The 25,387-nt window shown below is 28.1% G+C and overlaps 1 protein-coding gene across 3 annotated transcripts in view; it reads left to right on the top strand.

Moving 5' to 3' along the window:
• Positions 1-25,345, top strand: part of LOC148239303 (4'-phosphopantetheine phosphatase-like) — a 105,197-nt gene extending 79,852 nt beyond the window's left edge. For 2 of the 3 annotated variants that reach the window (XM_088182721.1, XM_088182798.1), the window contains exons 7-9: positions 16,764-16,904; positions 20,450-20,563; positions 24,692-25,345. In XM_088182721.1, coding sequence (XP_088038847.1) covers positions 16,764-16,904; positions 20,450-20,563; positions 24,692-24,967 — 531 coding nt within the window. In that variant the 3' untranslated portion in view covers positions 24,968-25,345. Of the gene's footprint in view, positions 1-16,763; positions 16,905-20,449; positions 20,564-24,691 lie in introns of those variants that run through there. The other variant, XM_088183020.1, reaches the window with a different exon arrangement.
• Positions 25,346-25,387: the final 42 nt, after the last annotated feature.

Genomic DNA, 25,387 nt, shown 5'->3' with positions numbered 1-25,387 from the left:
CCCCTGTGTGGGGATACATTATAAATACTCGCAAATACCCTCAAAAATTACAAGCCCAGCAGAATATTTCATTGAGAATCGCAGCAAACGCTCCTTGGTATGTTCGCAATTCGATGTTGCATCAGGATCTAAAAATAGACACACTTAAAAATCATTTCGAAAGGCTTAATAATAGACACCGCGAACGAATACAAAATCATGCAAATGGCTTAATAGCTGATTTGTTTGATTAATTCCAGTTAATATTTCTTAAACTCTAATAAATAAAATAATAATTAAAAGGTGATGCGTGTTAACACACACAGACACCAATCCTCGTCAAGCAGGTGAGAGACTTAAGTCTAGAAACTGCGAAAAAATATTAGATATTATATACATTACATAAAAACAATACACACCTTTGTTGTTGTCGCCTTATGCAAATTGAATATGCGCCATTTATATCGAGCAAAACAAGCCAGAAGCCGTCCTTAATTATTACCGAAACAAGCGAGCATTTTCCCTCAGGAAAATGCGTAATTCACTACAAAAGCAATGTTTAACAAGCAGAGCGTAAGCAATTAAATCCCGGTTCTTTGTAAGTGTTCTCATACATAACTAGTATCGTCAAATTACCGTTATCGGTTGCGTCACGGTTGAATGGGACACGTGAGAAATTGCCGATTAGACCTTTCCAAAGCTTTCCACGGCAAATTTAAATATTCGCTTTCAAACGTCACGTGATATCGGTTTTACGGTTCGCATGACCCGTAAACGTTCACGGATCACAATCCGAGATTTTTCCTCTTTTCTTCACAATCCGGTGCTCTTTCTTCTAGACAGAAATTCTCTCTACAGGGTGATAGTGGTAAAGGGTGAGAGATGAAATGGTTTATTTTTGAAGCATGTTGTTCGGATCTAAATTGCATCTTTTTGCGCTCGTTTGTTAGCAGGTGAAGTCGCTTGTTTGCTATTGTGTAAAACCGTTACGATTCGACGTAGATTCGTGCTCGTTTAATCTAGATAAGGAATCGAACACAATAGTAATATATACCTTTATGGGTACAGAAATATATTTTACTATGTATATACATATATATTAAGAAGTAAAGAAAATATTACATTGAGCGTTTCACTATTTTGTAATATTTATTAATAATATTCACAACACAGCTGGATATTATTACGTGAAAAGCAATTTTTTTAAACAACCGTTTAGGTTGATATTCCGCGTGCGGAAAAAATTGCCGGGCAAAAGAATTAAGCAGCCCTTTTACGTATAATATTAAATCACTTTTAATTTTTTTTTACTCAAACAAATATGATTTAGATGTAATAATAAAGACAATTACTAGCATATGGTTACATTAGATCATTTGTATTTTAGTTTTAGATGCAGCTAGCTACATATTTTATTAATTTAAAAAACACCCATATGTAAAACATTTTATTGATTGTTTTAAAGTTGCCTGATTTTTTACATTTTATTATTATTTTTCTATTAAAATATTTTTTAAAATATTAAATATATATGCATATGAAATGTTTTAATATAACAAATTTATACGAATATTTTTAAATGGTTTAATCACTAGATTTAAAATAAATAGTGCTTTAAATAAGTTAAGTGTACAGCTGCATTCAGAGCAGGTAGTAGAAAAAACGACAGTGATTTCATTGTTTGACAATATAAATTTTATTGCTGACTAGCAAATATTTTATTATAATTTTCTTGAACACTTTCCGATGAACTTTATTTAATTTAAGTCTTTACCATTAATTATTTTGCCAGCTAAATAAAACAAGTCATGTCAAGACTAAGATTTTTTTTGTAAAATTCGTGAGAAAATATCATGTGATATAAACGTGACATTTAATTGAAAATCCATTAAATATGTTTGTCAAAATTAAAATTAGATCTCATATAAGAACTTGAATAATATTATTGCATTAATTTCCTATTCCTATGTAAAAAAAAACGTAACCACATATAAACTATTTAGGCAGTATTAATCTCACGCGGTTAAGAAAACTATTTATTTTTAAATACTCCAAATCAAACATATTCGGTTTTAGGTTTTATTTTTGTAGCGCGGCGATCTATTAGTTAATCCCAAAATTAATGTAATTTTAATAATAAATTAAAAAATCACTAAATGATTATTATTATTATTTTAATGATTTAAAAATTGTTAAGATATAACCTTCTTCCATCTCTCGGACATTGTTTTAATCCCATTAACATAATATATTTGAGGCTTTTGTGTAAAATATTCCGATAACCTATTTTTACATCGACTGCATGTTAAAAAAAATTCCGTCTTGAAAATTTTGCATCGATCTAAATAAATGGTAATTCTCTTTCTTTTCCATTAACGGATATCTACACCTACCACTTAATAAATAAAATATTGTAGGCTTGTGCAAAATATTTTAATAACCCATTTTTACATCGACTGTTGAATTTCTTTTCTGTCTATAAAATATTGCATCGATCCAAATAAATGGTAGTTCTCTCTTTGCCATTAACGGATACATACACCTACTACTTCACAAATGTTTTTATTGTCTGTAGTTAGCCTTGCCGAGAATGGGCGAGAGGGGTCAAATTCCCAATACCCGTTCTGGAAAAAATCATAGCAAGGATATATGTATAAAAAAATTTAAATCTACCTTAAATAATGAATCAGATCTTTTTTTACATAGAATTAATAAAAGGAGAAGAACATTGCCTTTAAAAGTAGTACTTTCACAATAAACATTATTTTTCAAAGGAACAGATTTCTTGAGGCGGCTCCGTTTGTGTTAAAATTTGTTTGCAAATTATTGTTGACTTTATTGCTTTTTGCACGTTTAAAAAATATTAGACATAAGAGAAAATAATCAATGAATGTAAATTAGTAGTGTAAATTCGTGTATTCGATCTGAAAATTCAGATCGAAAATGAGTGAGAAGCTTTTGTTATTCCGTAAGCTAAAAGCATCACCTTAAAGACTTTCATGCATATACATACACTATATTTTGACAACAATTTAAATGCGAAACGATAAGTGCGAGGTTGCCAAATCTCCAATAGCTCATGTTCGCGCAACTCTAAATGTTTCAGCAAATAAAACAGTATAAATAAACACTCGAATTTTCTTAATTGGTAAAGTTCTAAGTAGCAAGAAATTATGCGCCTGTACTGCTACTTCTATTCAGAACTTGCTTTCGTCAGCATTTTATCTGAACTCTTACCAAATGGAGCTACGCCAACCATCGACAGAGAAAGCAGCTGCTTCCCTCTTCACGAGTGCGGAAATCCAGAGTTCAATTTGGTTTTCGGAAACGACTGGATTCCTAATGATTCTGGACGTAGATAAAGCTACAGAAAAATCATTATATACGATAATTACATATAAAAATTGTGCGTTGACTTAAACAAATTGTTATACAATAATAATAATTTTATGAAAAAATATTTTTTTATTAAATAATATAAACACACTGACACTGAAAACAATATGATCCTTAACCACTAAAAAATTGTAAAATGATTCAGTGCTTTTTCAAAAACAATTCGATTATGATGAAACAATTCGCCTTCAGTACGATAATTGAAAAAGTCGTATGATCTAATCAAATGAGTTAAAAATATCTCATGCGAAAAAATATTCTCTATAATAAAAGGCATTGCCTTATCCATCATATTCTCTAGACATTTTTCCAAACTACTATCACATTTTTCCACTAGATAACAAGTATTTTATTTCTTAGAAAATTAATTAAATTCTATTATTATATGTATTTCATTGTGATGAATTAAATAGTTTTTGCTATATAAGTTCCAACATTTTTCGCTTTTTAAAAAGAAAAGTGTCAGTGTTCAGGCATTTTAAATTAAATACAACTTCAGACAATATCGTAGTTATTTATGTAAAAGAATTCGCCTACAGTCTTTAATTTAAAGTTGTTTATTATCAGGTATGCAAATAATGTATTCATTCAAACATTACTCTAATTTAAAACTAATTTATTAAAATTATATTTTTCTAACCTGTCTCACTTTTAGTTTATAAAAAGCTTTTACTAAAACTGCAATATATGTGTGTACATATATATTAATGCAAACTTTTAAAAAATACAAATTTATATTATTTACAAATGTCATCTTTAAAGAAATATAACATATAAACAGCTTTCCCCTATAAAACTATATTAACATAAAAAAAAATCTTAACGACAATGTAACATTAAATCTGTGTTTTTATGTTTAAAAAGTTAACAAAAACTTTTTATGAACTTTGTTATTTAAACTTTAATTATAAAATATGTTTTATCTGTGCATTAAATCCTCAATCCTTTTAAGTATGAAATATTTTTTGAATACTTTTTTTCAGAATTGCTTGTATGTGTATGTGTGTTTTTATATATTATAAGAATATCAACAAGACGTGTTTGATGCCGACCGCCGAAGGCAATGTATATTTTTCTTTGTGACCTGAACTCAGGTTAAATGTTTGAGAAAGGAAAAGGCATTATAAAGCTTCGTATTTTGTACATACATACGTATATTTTTTGCATGTCAGGCGTTCGATTGACCCTTCCTTGTCGTATTTTTTTTATCACAAAAGGTACCGTGTATTTTTATATTTAAATATAAGGTAAACAACTATGATATTTCTACTATAAATAAGACGTAAACAAAGCAATTTATGTATTTGCTAAATCCTAGAATTGTTCTAGTATGAGTATGAGTTTTTCTATGTAAAACAAACCTAAAAAAATACATTTTATCCATTAAATTCAATAATATGTAACATATCAGATGAGAAACTCTCTTGTATTATAAAATCTATCATATCATATTTTATTTGTTTATAATTATATTATTATATTCTCACTTTTCCGAAATATGATTATAAAGAGCTGTTACATACAAATATATTTTTCATTACATGGGATTTATTCTAATATAGTAATATTTAATCGAATATAAAATTCGAACTTAATATAATCAGATTAATCAATAGTAGACAAATCGAATTCTCTTTTGATTAATATTCAAAAATAATTTTGCGAATTAATTTAAGCTTCGCCAAAAATATAAGTGGATAACTGGTTGTTAATTTCATTAAGGGTCGATTTAAAATTATTTTATACTCGATTTTCAAGCAAAAATGTAGTGGAGATGTAATTGATTTTGAATTGAATGTCATATGAATTTTGCTTTAGATAAAGACATATTTGGATTATCAATCCAATAAAAATACATTTTTTTAAAGGACTTGCATAATTTACACAAAGCTTAATAAATACATTAAAATCTATGGTGTTCCATAATAAAATGCTGAATTTCGATCTATGACTACAGCAACACAGCTTATTTATTTTAATGCACATAGTATTTTCGAACTATTATTTTTATTGAACATAGATATATTTATTTAATGCTCATGTTTTATTTTTGTTATGCACAAACAATTCGTTTTATGGGACAAAGTATTTATTTAAATGCTTATATCTCTAAAAGCGATTCCCTATTAAATCGCACCTATGAAAATTTAAAGATACTAAAAAAAATAAAAAAAATTATGCAAATAAAAAACTATAAGCATATTGATATCAAAACAAATAAAAATAGGTGTATAACGTTAATAAAAGTATACCTAAATTAAAGTATATAAAATTAAATACATTTTAATTTTCATAATTTTTTATTGGTTCGTAATTTCTTTTGTATTGTATTGTCTATTACAGTATTTTTTATCACTTTTTCTTAGTTATTTTTTTAGGCGCTAAAGTTGCCTTGCACACTGGCGCAAAAATCCAAGAGCCGGCTCTGTATAAAAACATTCAATATGTATGTGAAATAAAAATAAGATAAAATAAAGTATTAATTATTTGAGTTCATTATATTATGCCATCTGTATTTGTTCTGAAGGAAAAAAGGTTGAATATGACTATCAAATGCTTCGTAATCAAAATTACGCTGCTATTGTATTATACCTATTTGTATGTGTATTTTTTTAATAATAGATTTACAATCATTGAGCACTGATCTTTCGAAAGTTTTATCTGCCAACAATCATAAATCACAGGGTGATGTGCAAAAAAAATGTTTTACTTAATATAGTCAATCGTATTGATTTATTTTTTTAATATATAATTATTTCAAGTAATACATATTTTTTTATATTATGATATAAATTAAATTGTAGAATATAATCTATAGTCATTTGAGTGTTAATCGAGTTACGAGTGCTCTTATGAGGTGGAAAAAATTACGATTTTCTCGTGTCTAAAAATAAAACATTGTTACCAAATATATATATATATATATATATATATTTTTTCGCAATATAAAAAGTTCTCACCTTTACCTTATTTGGCGTAGGTGTTTTATATAAATGCGTTTCTAGATAAGATGCATAATATATAAGCTTAGTATATAAGTTTTGCACATTTTCTATGCATGCCTCATGAATACGAAGTTGAAAAAAATGCAAATGACCGACCATGAGCTTCAAAGATGACATGTCCTGTTCCTTACAAATGTTGTCTTTATCTGCTCACGTCATTTCAAGATATCTACAGAAACGTGTATAAAAATAACGCGTTGTATACAAACCAAACTATACAATAAATTTGCGTAACGAAAAATAAAATGGGATAAACCTTAAAATTTTAAAAGTATTTTAACTGATATTATTATATAATATGAACTGGATCAGATTAGATGCAATCTAGGCATTTTAGTTGGTAACTACAATACTTCAAAACTATGGTTTAATACACAATGAAAGTGCACGCGAATTGGCTTTTCGGTCTTTGAATAAATCTGAATTTCCCGAGTGGAATTTCTCGTTCACCACATCTTCATCATAGCCCAAAGCAATAGCATTCTCAGCCCACGTTGGAAAATTCCACTTAACAAACTTCCAATTACTTCTACTGATAATAAGTATGTTTCCATGTGTATATAAGATATTAATGTACTATATAACATAAAATAATAGTAAATATTTAAAGTGCAGTCTTACTTTAAGCTAACCTTTTTCGGATTGTATTGTACTTTTCCGAGGGATTAAGTCGACGTAAGAATTTTTCCGCGTTTGACGTTAATCTAAAGTTTAACGTGTAGCACTTGAACGTATTACATAATACTCAGAAAATATATTATTTCTTTATGATAAATTCCATCTCTAAATAGTAATAAAAGGAGGTAATTTAAATATTGTGGAAAACGTTTATATTTTTGCCTTCTTATAATAACATTCTCAGACACATTTAATATCAAAATCCACACTAGATTCAAGCTTTGTCGTATATGGATACATTTAGATTTAAATACCCGAATTAAATATAAAAGGTACTTTCCGACAGTGAAAAATATGCTAATTTTGTAAGGATTTGACGAGACAATGATATCAACTGCTTATGCTTTGTTCAGCGACTCCATTCAAAGTATAAAAATATTTAACGAAAGAGTGTCCATTTTATTTTAAGTATATTTAAAAATCGGAAAACTTTGAGTTTATTATATAATTTTTCAAGTTAATTATTATTTTTTTTTTAATTGTCTTTTATATGTATAGACTTATTTAATCTAAAATTATCTATTTCTGGATTACATTAAAATACTCATATACAGTACCTTGATATAGTATACTAAAGATAATCTGAACTATAAATTATTACTTGATTTTAAAATATGTTTAGTATATCTACAATACATATTATCAATTATTGTATGTATTAAGAAAATCTGTGATTCTAATTTTCTTTTGGGATACTCTCAATAATGTTCAGTACGAATTTTTTAAGAGACATATCATTATACAGTGAAATTTCTTTGTAACGAATCCCGAAATAACGAATTTACCAGTATAACGAACTCAATTTGTCCCCGAAAAACATTCATTGTAACGAAGACTGATCTCAGTATAACGAAATATTTTGCTCCGAATTTAAGAATGACGTTACAACTTGCACAATATTTCTCCAAAATCAGTTCGTCCTTGACTTGATGTGTGCCGAATGTGTTCACAAGCAACATTCACGGTGTTTCGCCGACCCTCAAACTTTTTTAATAAAACATTTTTTAACAAATTTTATTGTGTTTATTACAGTATCCTTAAAAATGGACCAAAAATCTGTCAATCTTGTAAGAGGTTATTTTGATACTGTAATAAAAATAAAATAAAAATATAGCATTTTCGTCACATTCAATATAACGAAAAAAAATTCGGTCCCGTGAGCTTCGCTATACTGAGATTTCACTGTATTCGAATCCCTTTTAGTCGGTGTAAACTAGTTACGTTTCAACAAAAGTCAGTGATTATTTAATTGTTAATATTTTCTTCATTTATACTCTCACTATCATTGCCTTTTTTTGTTTGTGTGGCAATATATCATTAAAGCATTGAAAACTCGAATCATTTGAATCGCTTCAAACCAGTCCTCAATTTATTCCTGCTCGAAATTTTCAAAGCATTCTTATTTTTTCATAATCTCCATATTTCAAATCTATCATTTACCTAGTATCTTCAGAATCCATTACATCTACATATTTCCACATTAAAAATAATCTTTCTTTGCGATCGAATAAGTGTTACTGGCTTTTTTTTACGAAGATCGTGCTATCCAATGTCCGCAAATATTGATTAAACCATCATCTTTCTCCGCGAGACTTTTAAAAAGACAAAAAATTTAAATAAATGGACTTGATAGATTCTAATATGTTTTTATAATATAAGTTTCATTGATGATATAACACATATGGGTCAAATTAAAATTGCAACGATAAGACCGTCGTGTTTTCATTTTAATGCATTATTTAATAAAAATACTGCTTTATGTGACAACCCTTTACATTATAACAATCTGTCACTTCAGGATTACATTTTGTTTTGAACCAATCTTTGAATATCTCTATTCATTCATGCTCCTTTTTGAATAATCAAGAGAATTTTTTTATTTCAGCCCCTAAATGAACTAGGTTGTTATGCTTTTCCAATCACTAAAAGTTTAATTTTATGAGTACCAGATGTTCCGAACAGACAGGTTTTCCCACTCAAAAGTAATTTTAACAAATTTAACCACAGATAATCTGCACCTAGATGGATAATCGAGATAAAAATAGACTTTTTCTCAGGTTACCTTAAAATTTATAAAAAAAATGTTCGATGGTTCATATTTTTGTGTATTGCGTTATATTTATGAATTTAATACATTATTTTGCCACAAGGGTTCAATAATACGATTTAGAGTTAAATTAAGGAACACATTTATTAGTAAACACCTGTGAATGAGTTAATTTTACGTATTATTTATTTATTATTATTTACATTGCATTTATAGTCAATTATAGAAAAAAGTGTAATTGATTTGATTTATTTCACTATTTTTTGTATTAGTGTGTTTTAATATTTCATTTTAACACTTTTCCAATATTAAATATTGTTCATTTATTTTACATGTATTATATTTTATATATTTTTCGACTTTTGTGGAATTTTTTTATATCAATTTAGAGGCTCTTTATATTTTTTATAAAATTAATATAACATATTTTTTTATGTTCTTTTACGTACTCTTTAATTTATTGATATTATTTTCTATAAAAAACATTCATTCACATTAAATTAAATTTTTTTAAATGTATAAATATAATGTTTTTTATTTTATATTTATTTAGTTATATAAATATAAAATATAGAACTATATAGGGCGCCTCAAAACAGTAAAAGATTGACCGCCGTACATGTACGGCGATACCGCTCAAGGGGTTTCAATCAGTTTCTAAGCGTATTTTTTTTCTTGATAAAATCTAAAATACTGCACTGCTTTATATTTCTACATTTATATTAAAAATTAGTTTGATTATAAATATTTATTTTACAAAAAACAATTTTACAAAAAATAAATACTTTTCTTACTTTTTAAATTCATAATTTTAATTTTAGGTCAAACAGCTTGTAATTTGTCAAAAATATATTTTATGATTGAATTATATATAATAAATATTATTAAAATCTAGAACACAACTTTATTTACTTAACAACAACCAGGTTTCGATTTTTTCGACTCAAATTATTTTAGATACCGTTTTGTTAATGTTTGTTTTAAACAATTCTTATCATTATAAATTAGTTAAAACGTTTAATTTATTTTTAAATCAGTAGCAATCAAACTACTTCCTATTCGAGTTGCAAAATACTCGTTCCGTATACATTATAATGTATCAAGACCATTTATTTTTATTTTAAAAATATTAAAGAATTAGATTTTATAAACTTTCAATCACTACAATCTGATACGTTAAAAAAATAGTATAGTAAAGTACTTGAAAAATACTTTAAAATACAAATTAACGAATTAATTAAAAGAGATAAGTCCAAAGCTGCACAATATTTACTTAGAAATATGAGTAATTTCTGCAATTTCGGCAATTAAAATGTAATATTTGCTTGTTATTTTGTTGGTTAGATATTTTTTGTTATGGCCATGGCTGTTGGTTTTTGATATTTAAAAAAAAAACTATTATACTACAAATATAAAAAAAATATTTAACAAATGTTTGAATAACTAATAGAAAGGGCAAATATAGTTCGTATTAAAATATTTTAATATTTAAGTCTCTAGTAGCCATCCATTTTTAAATTCATCCTGAACGTCACTCCCTTTTACTTTTACCATAAACAGAAACTATTTGGCGATGTAATTTAGTGGTAGTTTAGTATTTTGTAGAGATGAAATAAATTACTGAATTTTAGCACATATTGAAAGAACAACGTTATTCTGATTGAAGCTTAATTTGTATCGCCTCATCATCAGGCGCGTACAGTGAGATATATTATCTTTCGCTCGCTAGCGTGCTAAGTGACGAGAGTGAGTGAGAAGAAGTGGACGTGCGGAACGCATGAATCGCACGCCCTTATTTCTCACTCATTCTCATCACTTAGTACGCAAGCGAGCGAAAGGGAATGTATCTCACCGTACGCGCCTGCAGTCGTGACACATTCCTTGACGGAATTAGCAGGGTTACTAACTTAGTAAAAAACACTGACGAGTCTTTACTTATCAAATATCTGACACACAATACATATCATATTGTTTTGTAATAAATTATAAAAATAAATGGATTAAGTATTTTGTCAAATAAAAAAATAACATTATGAAAAACAAATGGCTGAAATCAGCGTGCAATTTTACATGAGAAAATGTGATTTACTTCATTGTATCCCTATCCATCAAAAGGTAAGAATAGAAGTGAACACATTTCCTTATAATAAGAGTGAGAAATAAGTAAACATATAAAAGTCGTATCTGAACAAAAATACAATTATGTCAGTCATGTGTTGAAAAACATTTCTCCGAACAAAAATCAAAATGAGAAACGCTCGTCAGAATTGCCTTATTTATTATTGTAGTGTCACGAGAAAAAAGTAATTAAAATTCCGCCCCAAGGGGTAGATTAAAAATAAAAATTGCACCATGATTGAGCTAAGTTGGCGTGTAATTGAGTAGACGCTGACAAGTCTCGTCGCGACGCCAAATTAACGTTAAATTGGTTACCACCGTGGATTTAATACCAAATCGCCAATACCGATACCGATACCGGAATAAATTTGAAGCCGAAGCCTTTGCGACCCGTTTGACCGCAAAATCAAATCCATGCCACCCCCTTTATATCCTTTTTCTCATATGTATTCAAATTACTTGTACACAAACACGTGGTTCAACTTTTGATCGTATATTTGATCATTGACAGATATAGAATCAATTAATAATTTAGATCAGAGGACAAACAATAAGCAAAACATTTAATTTAAAGATAAGTAAATCGTAGATAAGCATGAATTTTGTCAAAAATCACAAATTTGCTACAAGTATATTTTAAATAAAAATATGGTTTATTTTCATGTTTTAGTTGAAACATCGTGAACATAGTTTGCAATTATTTGTTTTACATTGATAAATAAAGATACTTAATTTATCGTTACTCAGTGATTTTCCTTCACGCTGATACGGACTCAATGTGCTTGACATTTTCTCGCAGTTTCTGAACTTTCTAGTCCACTTGTACACTTGCTGGTGTGACAAACATGCGCCATCATACCAACTTTTGTTGGTCAATGAATTTAATATTATTTTTAATACTGTGGCCAATATATTAATGATTTTTGTTTGATTTTATTTTGACAACATAACCATTCATAACGTATCTTTATAAAAAAAACATGACTGTAGCCTTTTAAATATTATTGAGAAGTTTAAATGTATTTAAAATCATTTCCAATGATTTTAAATATACGTATGTATGCTTAAACAATTTTTTCTCAAGAATGCAATTCAGGAACAATACAACACTTCTGCGGTTTCTTCGTATTTTAAATTGCATCGCGTTCGAAGTTTTAATATCAATCGAAAGCGAGTTGTATACAAAACATTTCCGAGATTTTTAATCGGTAAAACTTTGATAACGTTCTAGATTTTTTATTTATTCAGATGAAAAGTTCAATAAGTCTCGAGGCAACTATATAGAATATTTTTCGAGATGAAACATCGCAAAATTCTGAAATACGTGCCCGATTCCATTAATCAACGACGCGAATCCCTTAAGCATTCGTCGCTAAATGGAATCAGAATTTTGACGTTTTGAAAATCATTTTAATTAACCTCTAATCCTTCGTCGCCCCTTTTTCGAAAAGTTAGCAGATTTGTATTTGCTTTCCCGACACGTAGCAAAATCTCTCGCTTTAAAAGTGATCACGACTTATATCTCATAATACACACACAATACGAATTGAGAACTGTTCTAAATGGCACATTTGCAGAATCGTAAATTTGTCCCAATCTCTCGGCAATAACGTTAAAACGACACCTATCCCGTGCGGTTGTTAAATTAACGAAAGATTTTTATTATCAGTGATTATGCAAATACTGTAATGTTACATATATTTTTGTGAAACAGATTGCGACCTAAAAATTTACATAATCTGTTTTAAAATTCCCTAAATATATATTTTATACAAATAATATTTTTATTAGAAATAAAGTAACATCATACTTTAGATAGTATTATACAAAGCTTAAAATTTAAATAATAAATTTAATCCATAGTACACTCGATTACAATTATTACTAATAATTTTAATAACTATTATTAATCTTACTAATACACTTCAATTCATCTAACTACAGTTATAATCATAATATATTTAACTATAGTTGAAATTATATTTATTGCTGTTTTATGTTATACTTATAGAACATATTGGCAACACATGGTAGTAACAACTCTAATACGCTCATCTCAGAATATATTTGTATAGCTTTGAAAACTTATTGAGAGTAATCTAGTGTGTTAATGTAAGCCCTATATTGTTATAGAGTTTCTGCAGAATTTATATTTTAATAAGTTTAAATAAACATGATGTATGACATTTAAATTGAATTAAACTTTTACTAAATTACAAATAGGATTAAAATTTAACATTTTATTATATACAGTGGTTCTTTATGTAGGGTACCCAAATTTAACTTCACTAAATGAAACACAAGTATTTTTATGCAAATAAAAAACACTTTTAAATTGCGTTTTTTTATTATAGGTAGTGATATGGTTTGGCAAAAATATGAACGATATATGTAAAGTAGGTTCAGATAGAAAGAGGAGAGTGATGGGAAACTTTATTTTGTAATAGCCCTAGAGTGTAACTGAGCTGAAACGAGAAAGGATTGTTTTTAATATATGTACACTTATATCGAGAATGAGAGTGTGGTGTCTAAGAGGAGGTGGGAGTATGAATATATTTTAGGCACGATTTTAGTGTAACTATGCATAATTTTATTTAGATCGGTATGAGGATGTAGGTTTGTAAAGAGAATTGCAAAGTAATTTTAGACAGAAATTAGTATTTCTATATCAAATATATCAATCTTGAATCGCTTTTTTAAAATCAGAATGTCGTTTAATAACAAACGAAGACTAACTACTACCGTATAAGTGTCAACAACTAGCTATAAATATAAATTAGAATAGCGAATATTTGTAAGCTAATCCATAATAGCGAACACTATAAATACCTTTATTTCCGATTAATTATTACATATTAGATTTTCCTATATATTCTGAATCACAAATAATGAATATATAATAGTAAAATTGAGCTAAATAAAGTAAAATAATTTAACGATTTTTTTATTTGTTAATACTATATGTAGTTGTTTATAATAAATGTATTTTATAAATTAAAATATTTGATTTTCAGAATAATAAAAAAACGTATGAATAAAAAATTAAAACCGATGTATAATTGTTAATATTTAATTAAATAAAAAATATTTTACATTTATATTTTAATATACTCTATTTGCATTAACACAATCAGTTCGAGAGCTATCCATTTCATCATTATTCATAATTGAGAAATAGATACGCCCCGACTATTTTCTCTAAATTACACGATACAGATATACGTTCGATATACATATCACAACATAGAACAAATTTATAGAAATTAAAATCATTACTATATTTTTTATAAATATTTATCAATCAATCGGAGTATTGATAAGTATGTCGAACGTATATCCGTATCGTATGCTTTGGAGCTAATATTAGGGGTGTAAACCCAAACTTGCCATCTCTTTTTTAATTATGAATAATGATGAAATGGATAGCTCTCAAACTGACTGTGTTAACGCAAATATAGTATAAGTACATTGCATTTTTTTAAATACTACTGTCAAAATTATTATTGCTATTATTTTTAACTAGTGTTTCATATTTAATAAAACTCGTTACTGTGCGTTCCCGTTGCGACGGCGCTGAAACAATTTTATTGCTTTTGACGGGAATTTTTTCCTTCTGAGAAGTGATAATTGTTTTGGCGCTCTCCTATTAACCAAAATTCGGTTTGAATATACTTTGAGCAGCCTCTTATATTATATGTCCATAGTAAAATCGGTAATGATAGCTATTATATTTTTAAAACATAGTGTAATATAGAAATGCAGACAAACTATGGACCAGTATATGAGATGCGATGTCTGTCTATACTTATTCTTCCGTTTATCCTCTAAGAGATGAATTTAGTTTGTATTTTGGACTTGACTTAATAAAAATTCTAGAATTCTAATTAGTTTTAGAACTTTCATTAGATTAGGTTTGGGTTTGAACAGCATTTGGACGTTTCGCAACTGTCAAATTGGGCTTCACAGATATTTTAGAGCAGCATATCAGTTACATTAAATTTTCTCTAGTAAAAATATATTTCTACTGATGAAAATATATTTGGATATTACTAGTGGAATTATTACTTTACCAAAAAAATACACATTCACTGTAATATTTATACATCCATATATATTACTACACATAGAAAAGTTGAAATCATATAATTGTACTAGCACATGCCAGATAATTTATATATTCACTGGTGAAAATGTATACCGTTATGATTTCACTGAAATGACATATTTAAAAAAATATTTTTAGGATAGATTCGATACTATTTTTTCAACAATTTATTTTAGGAATAACTATATGAAACTGAATGTATGTCAAATTACTGATAATACAATTTATAAAAACATTAAATTTATATAATTCAGATCAAATACCTTAATTTACTGCTTTTAATTTTTCATTCCTTGAATATTTCTTCTCATGTCTAAAATTTTTTTACGTTAAAAAAGCAATAAAGTGTTTTTTTAAATGTACAAAAGTTTGTCTATGTCTGATGAATGGAGTAAAAAAATCTGCCTGTCACTTTTAAGCAAGTTTTGAAACAAGCCTTGGTTTAAATAATTCGTTTCATTTTTACTATTGTGTCAATTACTAAGGATTGTGATTAATTGTTTATATACTCAGACTACATCATTGTGACTGGAAATTTCCTTTTATTTTCTATTTTCGTACTGCTCTGAAGAAATTATGAATTTATTGAATTATTATACAAAAGTCGTTATCTCGATTTTTTTTATCATTTTTCAGTCAGTGATGCATACGAGCATATTCATCATTTTTTTTTAATTTATGTATTAAGATTATATACTATTATTAATTGATTCATTATCCAATATAGTTTCGTTGGTGGTTTGGCATAATATATCAACAGCATAACTGTTTTTTTTGTCATTAGCTATATTTATATACGCCTAAAAATATATAAAAGCTCCGTAAATAAATGGTTTGAAAAGCACTCAACAACAATAGCACACCGCAATAAATATCATATTTCCTAGGCATTGGGGATAGAACTAATTTTTCAAGAAAATATAAAATTTAAAGTGTCCGTGAACAATATTAAATATCTCAAAAAAAAAGTTTGACGTATATTCATTATATTATATAATCATACGATCTTCTAATTAAATATCAAACCAAAAACCCTGTGCATTAAAAATTGCAATTATAAATAAAATACTTTTAGTTATAAATTAGCATTAATTCAATTGTATATACATGTAGAGATATAGCTTTCAATAGATATAACTTAGAAACTAAATAAATTATTTTTTTATAAATTCGACTGGTACGAGAATTGGACATTGGTCTTGCAGAAATTAAAAACATATTTTATTAGTAAAATATGTATATATGTGTTACAGTGTATACAAGTTGATAACTTTGAACGCTCGTTTGTGGATAGCAATATTATAAGACGTCTAATTGATTAACCGTGTTAGTCGAAGTGGTACCATGTGCGTTCGACACAGGTAAAGCTCTATTGAGACTCACGTTCATTCAGAAAGAGAATAAACTGTTTTATTTTTTTTTTAACTCTTTGCAGCTTGTGAAAATGTTCTGCGGTCGCTATCTAGTCGGATGTGCACTTCTGTTGGCTTGCGGAGTACTGGGGTTCCCAAGGGCCCCCATAGATCTCGACTCTCCACTTGCCCTACAAGCCATAGACGCTCCTCCACCGGATCAGGTAAATGCCATTATTTAAATTAGTACAATATTAATAATTTAATAACAACATATAAATATTAAACACGTTATAAATATCTTGACAAGAATAGAATATTTTTAATATTACTTTAAAACATATACATATATTCCAAATATTTTCTTCAGTATGCTAATTTATTAAAAAATATTTATTGATTCTTCCACGGATACTATGCTATTTATTTAGATTTTTAATTATTATATTCACGCTTCAAATCTATTAAGCTTACTCGACAAATAATAAAAACTGTAAGTTTTGAGGTATATGAATTTCAATTATTCCTACTGTGGATTCTCTCTAACATTATTAGTTTAATCCTTATTGTTTCTGAACTAAAAAACTATTAATAAAATATGTATTATTTTACTCGCAAGTAACTTAAATTCTCTTATTAATTCGATTACTATAATCAATATGTATCAATTATTTTTTATATTAAATAAATATAGAAAATCTTAAGTTAATATATATATATATATCTACAAGATGTTTTTATACTCTTCGTGAATTTTTCAACGAAGATGATTGTAGTTTATAAATGTGCTTTGTATTGTATCGAATCATTATTGAATAACACATTCAGGCATATCAATTTATGACAGTGCTTCATTCATGCAATACCCAATACTATACCTTGTATTTGATTTTTTTGTACCTTCCCCGAACGTCACATTAATATATTACACTAATGTATAGATCGTATTCTCAAAGGATATTAAAGTTTTTTTTTAGTATAGAGTAAGGTTTGGAATTTATAAGTATATACCTTAAAATTCGCAACCATTTTTTGCTCATTAATAATTAATTATTACGAAAATAGTTATAACAGTATAATTATTACAATCTACAGTAATTGGAAATTGTATACCTCAAAACTCTCTTGTTATTAATTCATTACGGTTTTTATTACTATTTTATAATTTATTTCATATAATAAGATTTTCAACATGTACGTATATGGTGGGCTAAAAGTTTTTGTTGAATTAAATATAACACGATATAACAAAAAAAAACTTTTATAGAAAATTACTTGAGAAAGTATATTTACTTTTAAAAACACGGAACATTCCTTATGGTAAAGTTTTTTTAACAATTGTTAAAAAATAAATTGCCTCTAATTTTGCCACCACCCTTTGATCTTTACCTTTGCACCAAGATATACATACCAGGGGCGGGTTGTGTGATACTTTCCTTCTCGATAGATTGAGTGAATGAGAGATAAGGGCATACTGACCACATGCTCTTATCTCTCACTCACTCTCGTCACTTTACACGCGAGCGATCGAGAGGAAAAGTATCTCACCACACGCAGATATGTGTGATACTTTTAACTTACTATGTATTAGTCTAATATATATTTTTTTAAATAAAATACAATGTGTTAATTTAGACAATAAACAATATTTATAAAATATATTTTTTCCATTAAAAAAGCAAACGAAAAATATCACGTAGGAAGTCTCTTATCGGAGATTTACTTGAGTTAAAAAATAATTTTATCCCAATCTTATTGGAAGTTAGCTTGTATTTTTATGATAATGCTTATAGTCAGTGGTGTAGCTATGGGGGGGGGGTGGAGGGGGCGGGCCGCCCCGGGCGGCACTTGCTTGGGGGCGGCATATTCTCGTTTGGGATCGTCTAGTGTGGTTATTAACCCTGAATACACTAAAACATAAATAAATCCATGAATAACAAGAGCTTAATAATACCCAATTTATTATTTTAAGAAATGCTGATTTTATGACCCTACAAAAAATGTATGGAGGGGGGCGGCAATTTTAAGGATCGCCCTGGGTGGCACATACCCTAGCTACGCCACTGCTTATAGTTATTAAATCTGTTCGTTAGCTTAACATATGTATACGCTTAAGTCTACGTTAAGTAGGCATTCTGATTTCTTGATGATTTTTATTCTCAAGAAATGAGAATTCTCAACTTCACTTCTTAAATTTCTCGAGAATTCTCGAGAAATTTTGATGAATGAAAAAATGTGTGTGATACACTACTAAGGCTGAAAATTTCTATAATTATTGAGCCGATGATAAATTTTCAATTTCTTCAGTGGATTCTAAAGATCGCGAGGGTCCTTAGAATTTGACGAACCGTTAAATAATCTGCAAATAATTTCTTTCCACATTCTACATATTTCTGCTTTTAAAAAATGACTAAAAAGTCAGTCTTTTTTGACTGGTGAAAGATTCTGGATTTTTCAAATATTTAATTAATGGCATTAATCTCTGGTTTCTTTGATTATATAATATCTCATTAATTGTCCATTGAAATTTTAAGCTTAGCTCAGAATTGCATTCCAATGTGTAATTTATTCTTATCGGAGCGGGTTCTTAAATCACCAAAGCAAAGATAAAGCCGCCGGCCGGTTAGAGTAATAGAAAATCGCAAAAAAATCAACACCTTTGGAAAGGTTTTATATCTGAGTGTCTTATTTTAATAATTACGCAAAAATAAAGTGGGTTACAAAATGTAAACAAATATTTGTCATTCGCAGACCCCAGTCCAATCTTAATTAGGAAGTGTCTATCCTTCAGGTAGAATCAGATTCACACTTTTTATTTATATACTTTTAATTAATAATTTTTTTATTGATATATTTTGCCAGTCTATGCACGAGCTCTATTTTAGAGTGTTTATTTCTAAAGTCAAACTGTTAATTTGATAAGAGATTAAGTTCCTCTATTACCGGTTTAATTATTTTTTTAATATTATTGACATATCTGGTAAGATACTTATCAATCAATCTGTATGAGTCAATATAGTTTGTTTTTTTTTCTGGTTTCAAAAAAAATATAATTTGAGCAACCTTCCATTGGATTGAAAAGTTATTGGCACTTATATACTTTTCTATTATGTATTTTAATTTTTATTGAGAATTTTCAAATTTATTTTTCATCTGAAGAAGTGCATTGGAAAAATCTGTTTATTGTCACAGAATCTCTCTTGAGATATAATTTAAATGCATTACACTTAAGTAAGTGACCACGAAAAGCTTCAGTTTTTCCACTGTGTCTCTATTATATTGAGAACGATCATTTTTCAGAATATTTTATTCTCTTTGTTACCTTCCAAAGCAAGTATTCAGTACTGGTTCCTCTTTATAATTTACTAATTATGTTTAAAATTTCTTCTAAAAATACCAATTGATTTAAAATGTAAATTTACATCTATTAGGTTTTTCTACTACTTGAAACGATGCGTTAAAATTTAATCAAAAATGGATTATTTGGTTTAAACACTATTCACTATTATAATACTTAAAACAATAACATCAACCATCATATAAAAATAAAATCAACCATCGTGAGGATATATGTAAATTTTTGAATAGATAGTTAGTACTTCCGAATAATTGATACCTTAATGTGTAGGAATTTTCCAAGCGCGATATTCAGAGAGGCGTTTTCTGATATATGTATATCGTTTTAAAAGTGAAAACACAGCCACAAATTTGTATGTTATTTACACATCTAGTACATTAGTGATACGTTATATTTCATTTCTAATTACAGGAAACATATGGATATTTGTTGCCTCGGCTCGCTGCTAAATATCGACCGTCGCTCGCGTGGGCAGGAGTGGCTGATCCTAGACTTTATGTTCTCACCGAATTGGACGATGTACAGGTAAATTTTCATTACTCTTAATAGCTTTAAGTTCAAAAGATATTAGACACAAAGGTATTCATTAGATAATCAACTTAATTCTGAAGCTTAGGATAATGCAGATCTTCGATGAAATTTAATATATAATATTAATTCTATATATTTAAAAGAAAATTAAATAATATATATATATATATATATATATATATATATATATATATATATATATATATATATATATATATATATATATATATATATATATATATATATATATATATATAATAATTGTGATACTTTATTTTATACAAAGTATAAAAATGTAAAGGGGTATGACCAATTAAAATTAGCAATGCAGTAAACGTTTCGCAAATGGCTGCAATTCTTTTTCTAGAACTATCAATACACTTATTAAGCGCTAGGAAACTCTTAGTACGATTATATTGCAATGATGAGGAACACGAAAGCGATAGAAATGATTTTGAATGATCATTTAAAAAATTATAAATTTCGATTTATTGAATAATATATGGACTAGGAACAAGTGAACAATTGCGTTGCTGTAAAATCTGCTCTTTTGGTTTTATACGAGGTGCTTTACTTGAGTGCTTAACGTAGCATATCCTAGATAGTTTTCTGCTGAGATAATGTAATTGCTAAAATGTAAGCACTAATAATATTTTGTCATCAACTTGAACTCGAACTTTAAGAAATGGCTCGGTGGTAAGAGATTTGGGTCGAATGAGAAATTCATTGCTGAAACAGAAGCCTTTTAAGGTCTTCCAGAACTCGTATTATTTGGATGGCATCGATAAATTGTAGATTGTATAGAGCTAAAAAACATGCTAAGAAATAAAACTAATTTGGCGAAAAAAGTTGTGTTCTCTTGCCTAGGCCGACTAATTATCAATTTATTATTATTACAGTAACCTATATTTTAACTTATATTAACAGTCATCATAGTTAATTTAATTAAAATAAATAAATATTTTATTAGACATAAAATTATTTTAATATTAAGATAATTGTGTTTAACGTAAGGTTACGTTGTTTAAACATAAATGTAATAATAAATTAGTTAATTTTAAACAGTATTTATTAACTTTTTATCTAAACGATTAACGGCAGAGGATATTTTTTGTGCGATTGAATAAAGTGTCAGGACAATATCAAACTTTTTGTATGATATAAAATTATTACGCAGAATCCACAACAATCGTTTTTTGTAAGGTTTCTCTTGTGTGCGAGGGTCGAGGACCCTAGGGTTGGACATAATGATTTATTTTGACCGTATTCGCAGCAATAATTGAATATTTTAATTAAATTACGAACAGCACATACAATACAAAACTTTTTCTAAATGCTAATCGATTTTTATTGTAATCTTTTTCACGACAGACCTAATACAAATAACAACAAAGTATTTAGTATGTACTCTGGATACAGAATTCTAATACCTATAAAATATTTTATACGTAAAAGTGAAAATAAATCATTTTTCTTTAATAAGCCTCTAATCTTAAATATATGGTTGCAGAATTTTAACGAAACAATAAGCGTTGGCAATACCTCAAACATAGAAGAGGAAGATCCATTTACCAATGAGCGTAAAGCTTAATACAAATGGAATTTAACGATTAGATAAGCTCCAGTGATCAATAACATTTCAGGAGAACTACTCTAAAAAAAAAACGAGCCATTGGATTGAGCCAACGTGACATTCTTGAGTACAGATAAATATAGAAGAATTGCGTCATATCACATAAATGTTTTTGCTAATATTATATTAATAGGTTAATGTGGAAGTAGTTTCCGTAATTAATTGTATGAATTAACCAAAAGTTTAATATATTTATTACTCATAAAAAAAAATATTTTATACATTTATAAAAATAACATAGCGAAAAAAATGTCTAATCGTTTTTAACGTGTCAAATATCAAAAAGCGTTTTACATTATTCTAGGTATATATTATATTAAATATTTATATTTTTAATATATTATTTAAAATTTGAAGAAGATCGTGAACCTTAGTTTGAGAAACAATAGGGATTATTTGTAACCCTGTAACAAATTAAACGCTAGGCATAAAATGATGTAACAAAACGTACACGTTTCTCGCCGTATGTTTCAATTAAAAGTTTGTTAAATTAGACAGAATTATCGTAATGATTAAAACGTATAAACCTAACAATTTATTAAATGTTATTTCATCGATGAGACGGTTAAGTTAATCCGCAATGAGTTAATCCGTCAAACGCGTCTCGCTGTCAAAACAAACCGACTCGAAATACTGTTAATTAAATTCTCGTTTTCATGTGAATTTATTTGTTTAAAATTTGCATGCAAACGTTTGTTTGTACATTTCTATGCTATATTCTCCCGGTCTATATTTAGAAAATTTACTATCGCCTTAGAACAACTGAAAGCTTTTTTACGACGGTCGTTTCAGCAGCAAGACGATAGCTTTCGAGGATTTTCAGGGCAAATAAATGGGAATGATATTTCAAACGCGATTTTTTTGTGCTCTCAACTCTTATATACATTTATAAACGACGCTTTAATGTGACATCCTGTTATCCTTTCGATTCTGTTGAAAATTGCAATATTAGCCTCGTTTAGGCTTTGATGTGACGCGCGCGTTTGAAAAAAATCGTTAAACGAGCTTTCGCTTTTATTCTTGTCAAATATATAAGAACAATACATTTTGATTTACATCAGAAAAAGACATACATTTTCTAAAGAAAATATTTTTATGTACCTAAAAACAACAATATTATGTTTTCGCATTTTTTATAACAAAACTTATTAGTAAGTAAATTAATTATGAATTAATTAAAAATTAACTACTGTATTTTTAATATAACAAACAATATTTTAATATTCTTTAAAAATATATATTATAAATAAGCGAAACAGTTTTACTTAAATATCAAAAGACTAATTAAATATTGCTTACCTATCGTTCATAAAGGTTTTATCTGTATTTCGCACTTATTCCCTAAATTGCTATAAATGTACATCCAGGCCTGTCGAGAGAGAAGACAAATTACCGGGGCCCAACTCTGGAAAAAATCTTGGCAAAAACGTATTTATAAAAAAAGTAAAAATCGACCTCAAATAATCACTTCTCAGAAGGCAAAAATTCACGTCGAAAGCAATAAAATCGCGATGGCAATTTTATTGCCTTGTGGATAATTGTTTTTTGCGCTCTCTCACTCGTTATATTATGATAAAAAGTCTTAATATAAACGCTTGTTAATCAAGCGTTTTCATTGCCATGGCACGATTTTATTGCTTTTGCCCTGGACTGAAAAATCACTATATGGCAACACTGAGCAGCAAAAAAAACACGACTAATTATCAAGTAAATATTATAAGTAGATACTTTTAATAATTTTTAATGCCTAATTAAAATATTTAGCATAAAATATGTTTTCTTAAAATATGTCGCAAGTTGTGTAATTTACAACAGTGAAATAGTGTTGAATTGTAAATATTTTGTAGACGTGAAAAGTGAAGTGAATGACTCTCGCGTTGGTTGCTGTTTTTGTTCTCGGTCTTGGTCTGGTTGTGTATCGTCTCGGATCGCTTGATTGTCTGTCGATGTGATTAAGTGTCCACTTTTGATTCGAGACGTCTCTGCCAAATCACATATGCTGATGTTGATTGCCAATTATTATAATTAACCAACTAAATATGTTTACACCTTGAATAAGTAAAATTACAAATCGTTAATGCAAAGGGTAGATTAAAATAGCGGTTTTTACTCTGTAAGACGCATTGTCTATTGCAATCTTTATGCACAAAATGGTTGTTTTTAGTGTTTAACGAGCGATTGATATTGACTATTCTCTTATTGTTTTAAAATTGTCGTTAGAATGACTTCAGCGTTAACTGCGCAGCTGGGTAGACCTCTTATAGTTTGAACAGAAATATTAAACAACTCCATAATAAGCACATCTATCTGATGTGTCTGTAGGTACTTGCAGTTGTTGTACGCATCGTGGTCTATTGTATATAATTAAATATAATTGTTTTTATGTGTAAGTGTTATGCTCTGCACATGTCTTAAAATAAATAAATAAATAATTTTCAATTACGAATATACAATTTCTGGGGCTAAAGATATGTTCTTTTCGTTTCTAGCAAGAATCAGACGACCCCTTGAGGTCTAAGCGTAAGAATCCTTCTCTATCCATCGTGAACCCAATGGACGTGCTGAGGCAGAGGTTACTCCTGGAGATCGCTCGCAAGAAGATGAGGGACAACGCCGAGAGAAACAGAGAATTCTTGAAGAACGTAGGCAAGCGCGATTCCATCTCGTCGGACAGGTCATTGTCGAACTATTACAACTCAGAACACCAGAAAGCCGAGGACAAGAAGGTAGCCGACTATCTCGCCAACGAACGGACCGCCCTGTAAAGGACGAACGAGACTTTTCACATTTATTAAGGTTAGAGTATAAAACACAGGAACTACAAACAATATAGTACTTCATACATGTCCAAAGTACCACCATTACTACACATACTCCTATGAATCTAAACTGTATTTAAATTATTATTTTTTTAGTTTAACGATGATACCAAAATTTATTTGTACGTATATACATAACCGCTAGTACTTTTTTTGCATTCAAATATTTATATTATATTTTTAATGACAATATTTTTATACGCTTATATTAAATGAAATAAATGTTTTATTTTTTGCAATCAAGTTTTACCTTTCTGCGTATTGTGTATATAAAGAAAAAATCTGTATATTCAAATGCAACTACAATACAGTAACAATAGAGAAGCTCGTGTAATTATTTTTCAGGTTACTTGAAATTAAATAAAA

This window comes from Plectrocnemia conspersa, unplaced genomic scaffold (assembly GCF_051122295.1).
Source record: "Plectrocnemia conspersa isolate PC_06_02 unplaced genomic scaffold, ASM5112229v1 ptg000001l, whole genome shotgun sequence".
NCBI lineage: Eukaryota > Metazoa > Arthropoda > Insecta > Trichoptera > Polycentropodidae > Plectrocnemia > Plectrocnemia conspersa.
Note: the sequence above shows the minus strand (reverse complement) of the source record. Positions and strands in the feature narration are given on the sequence as shown.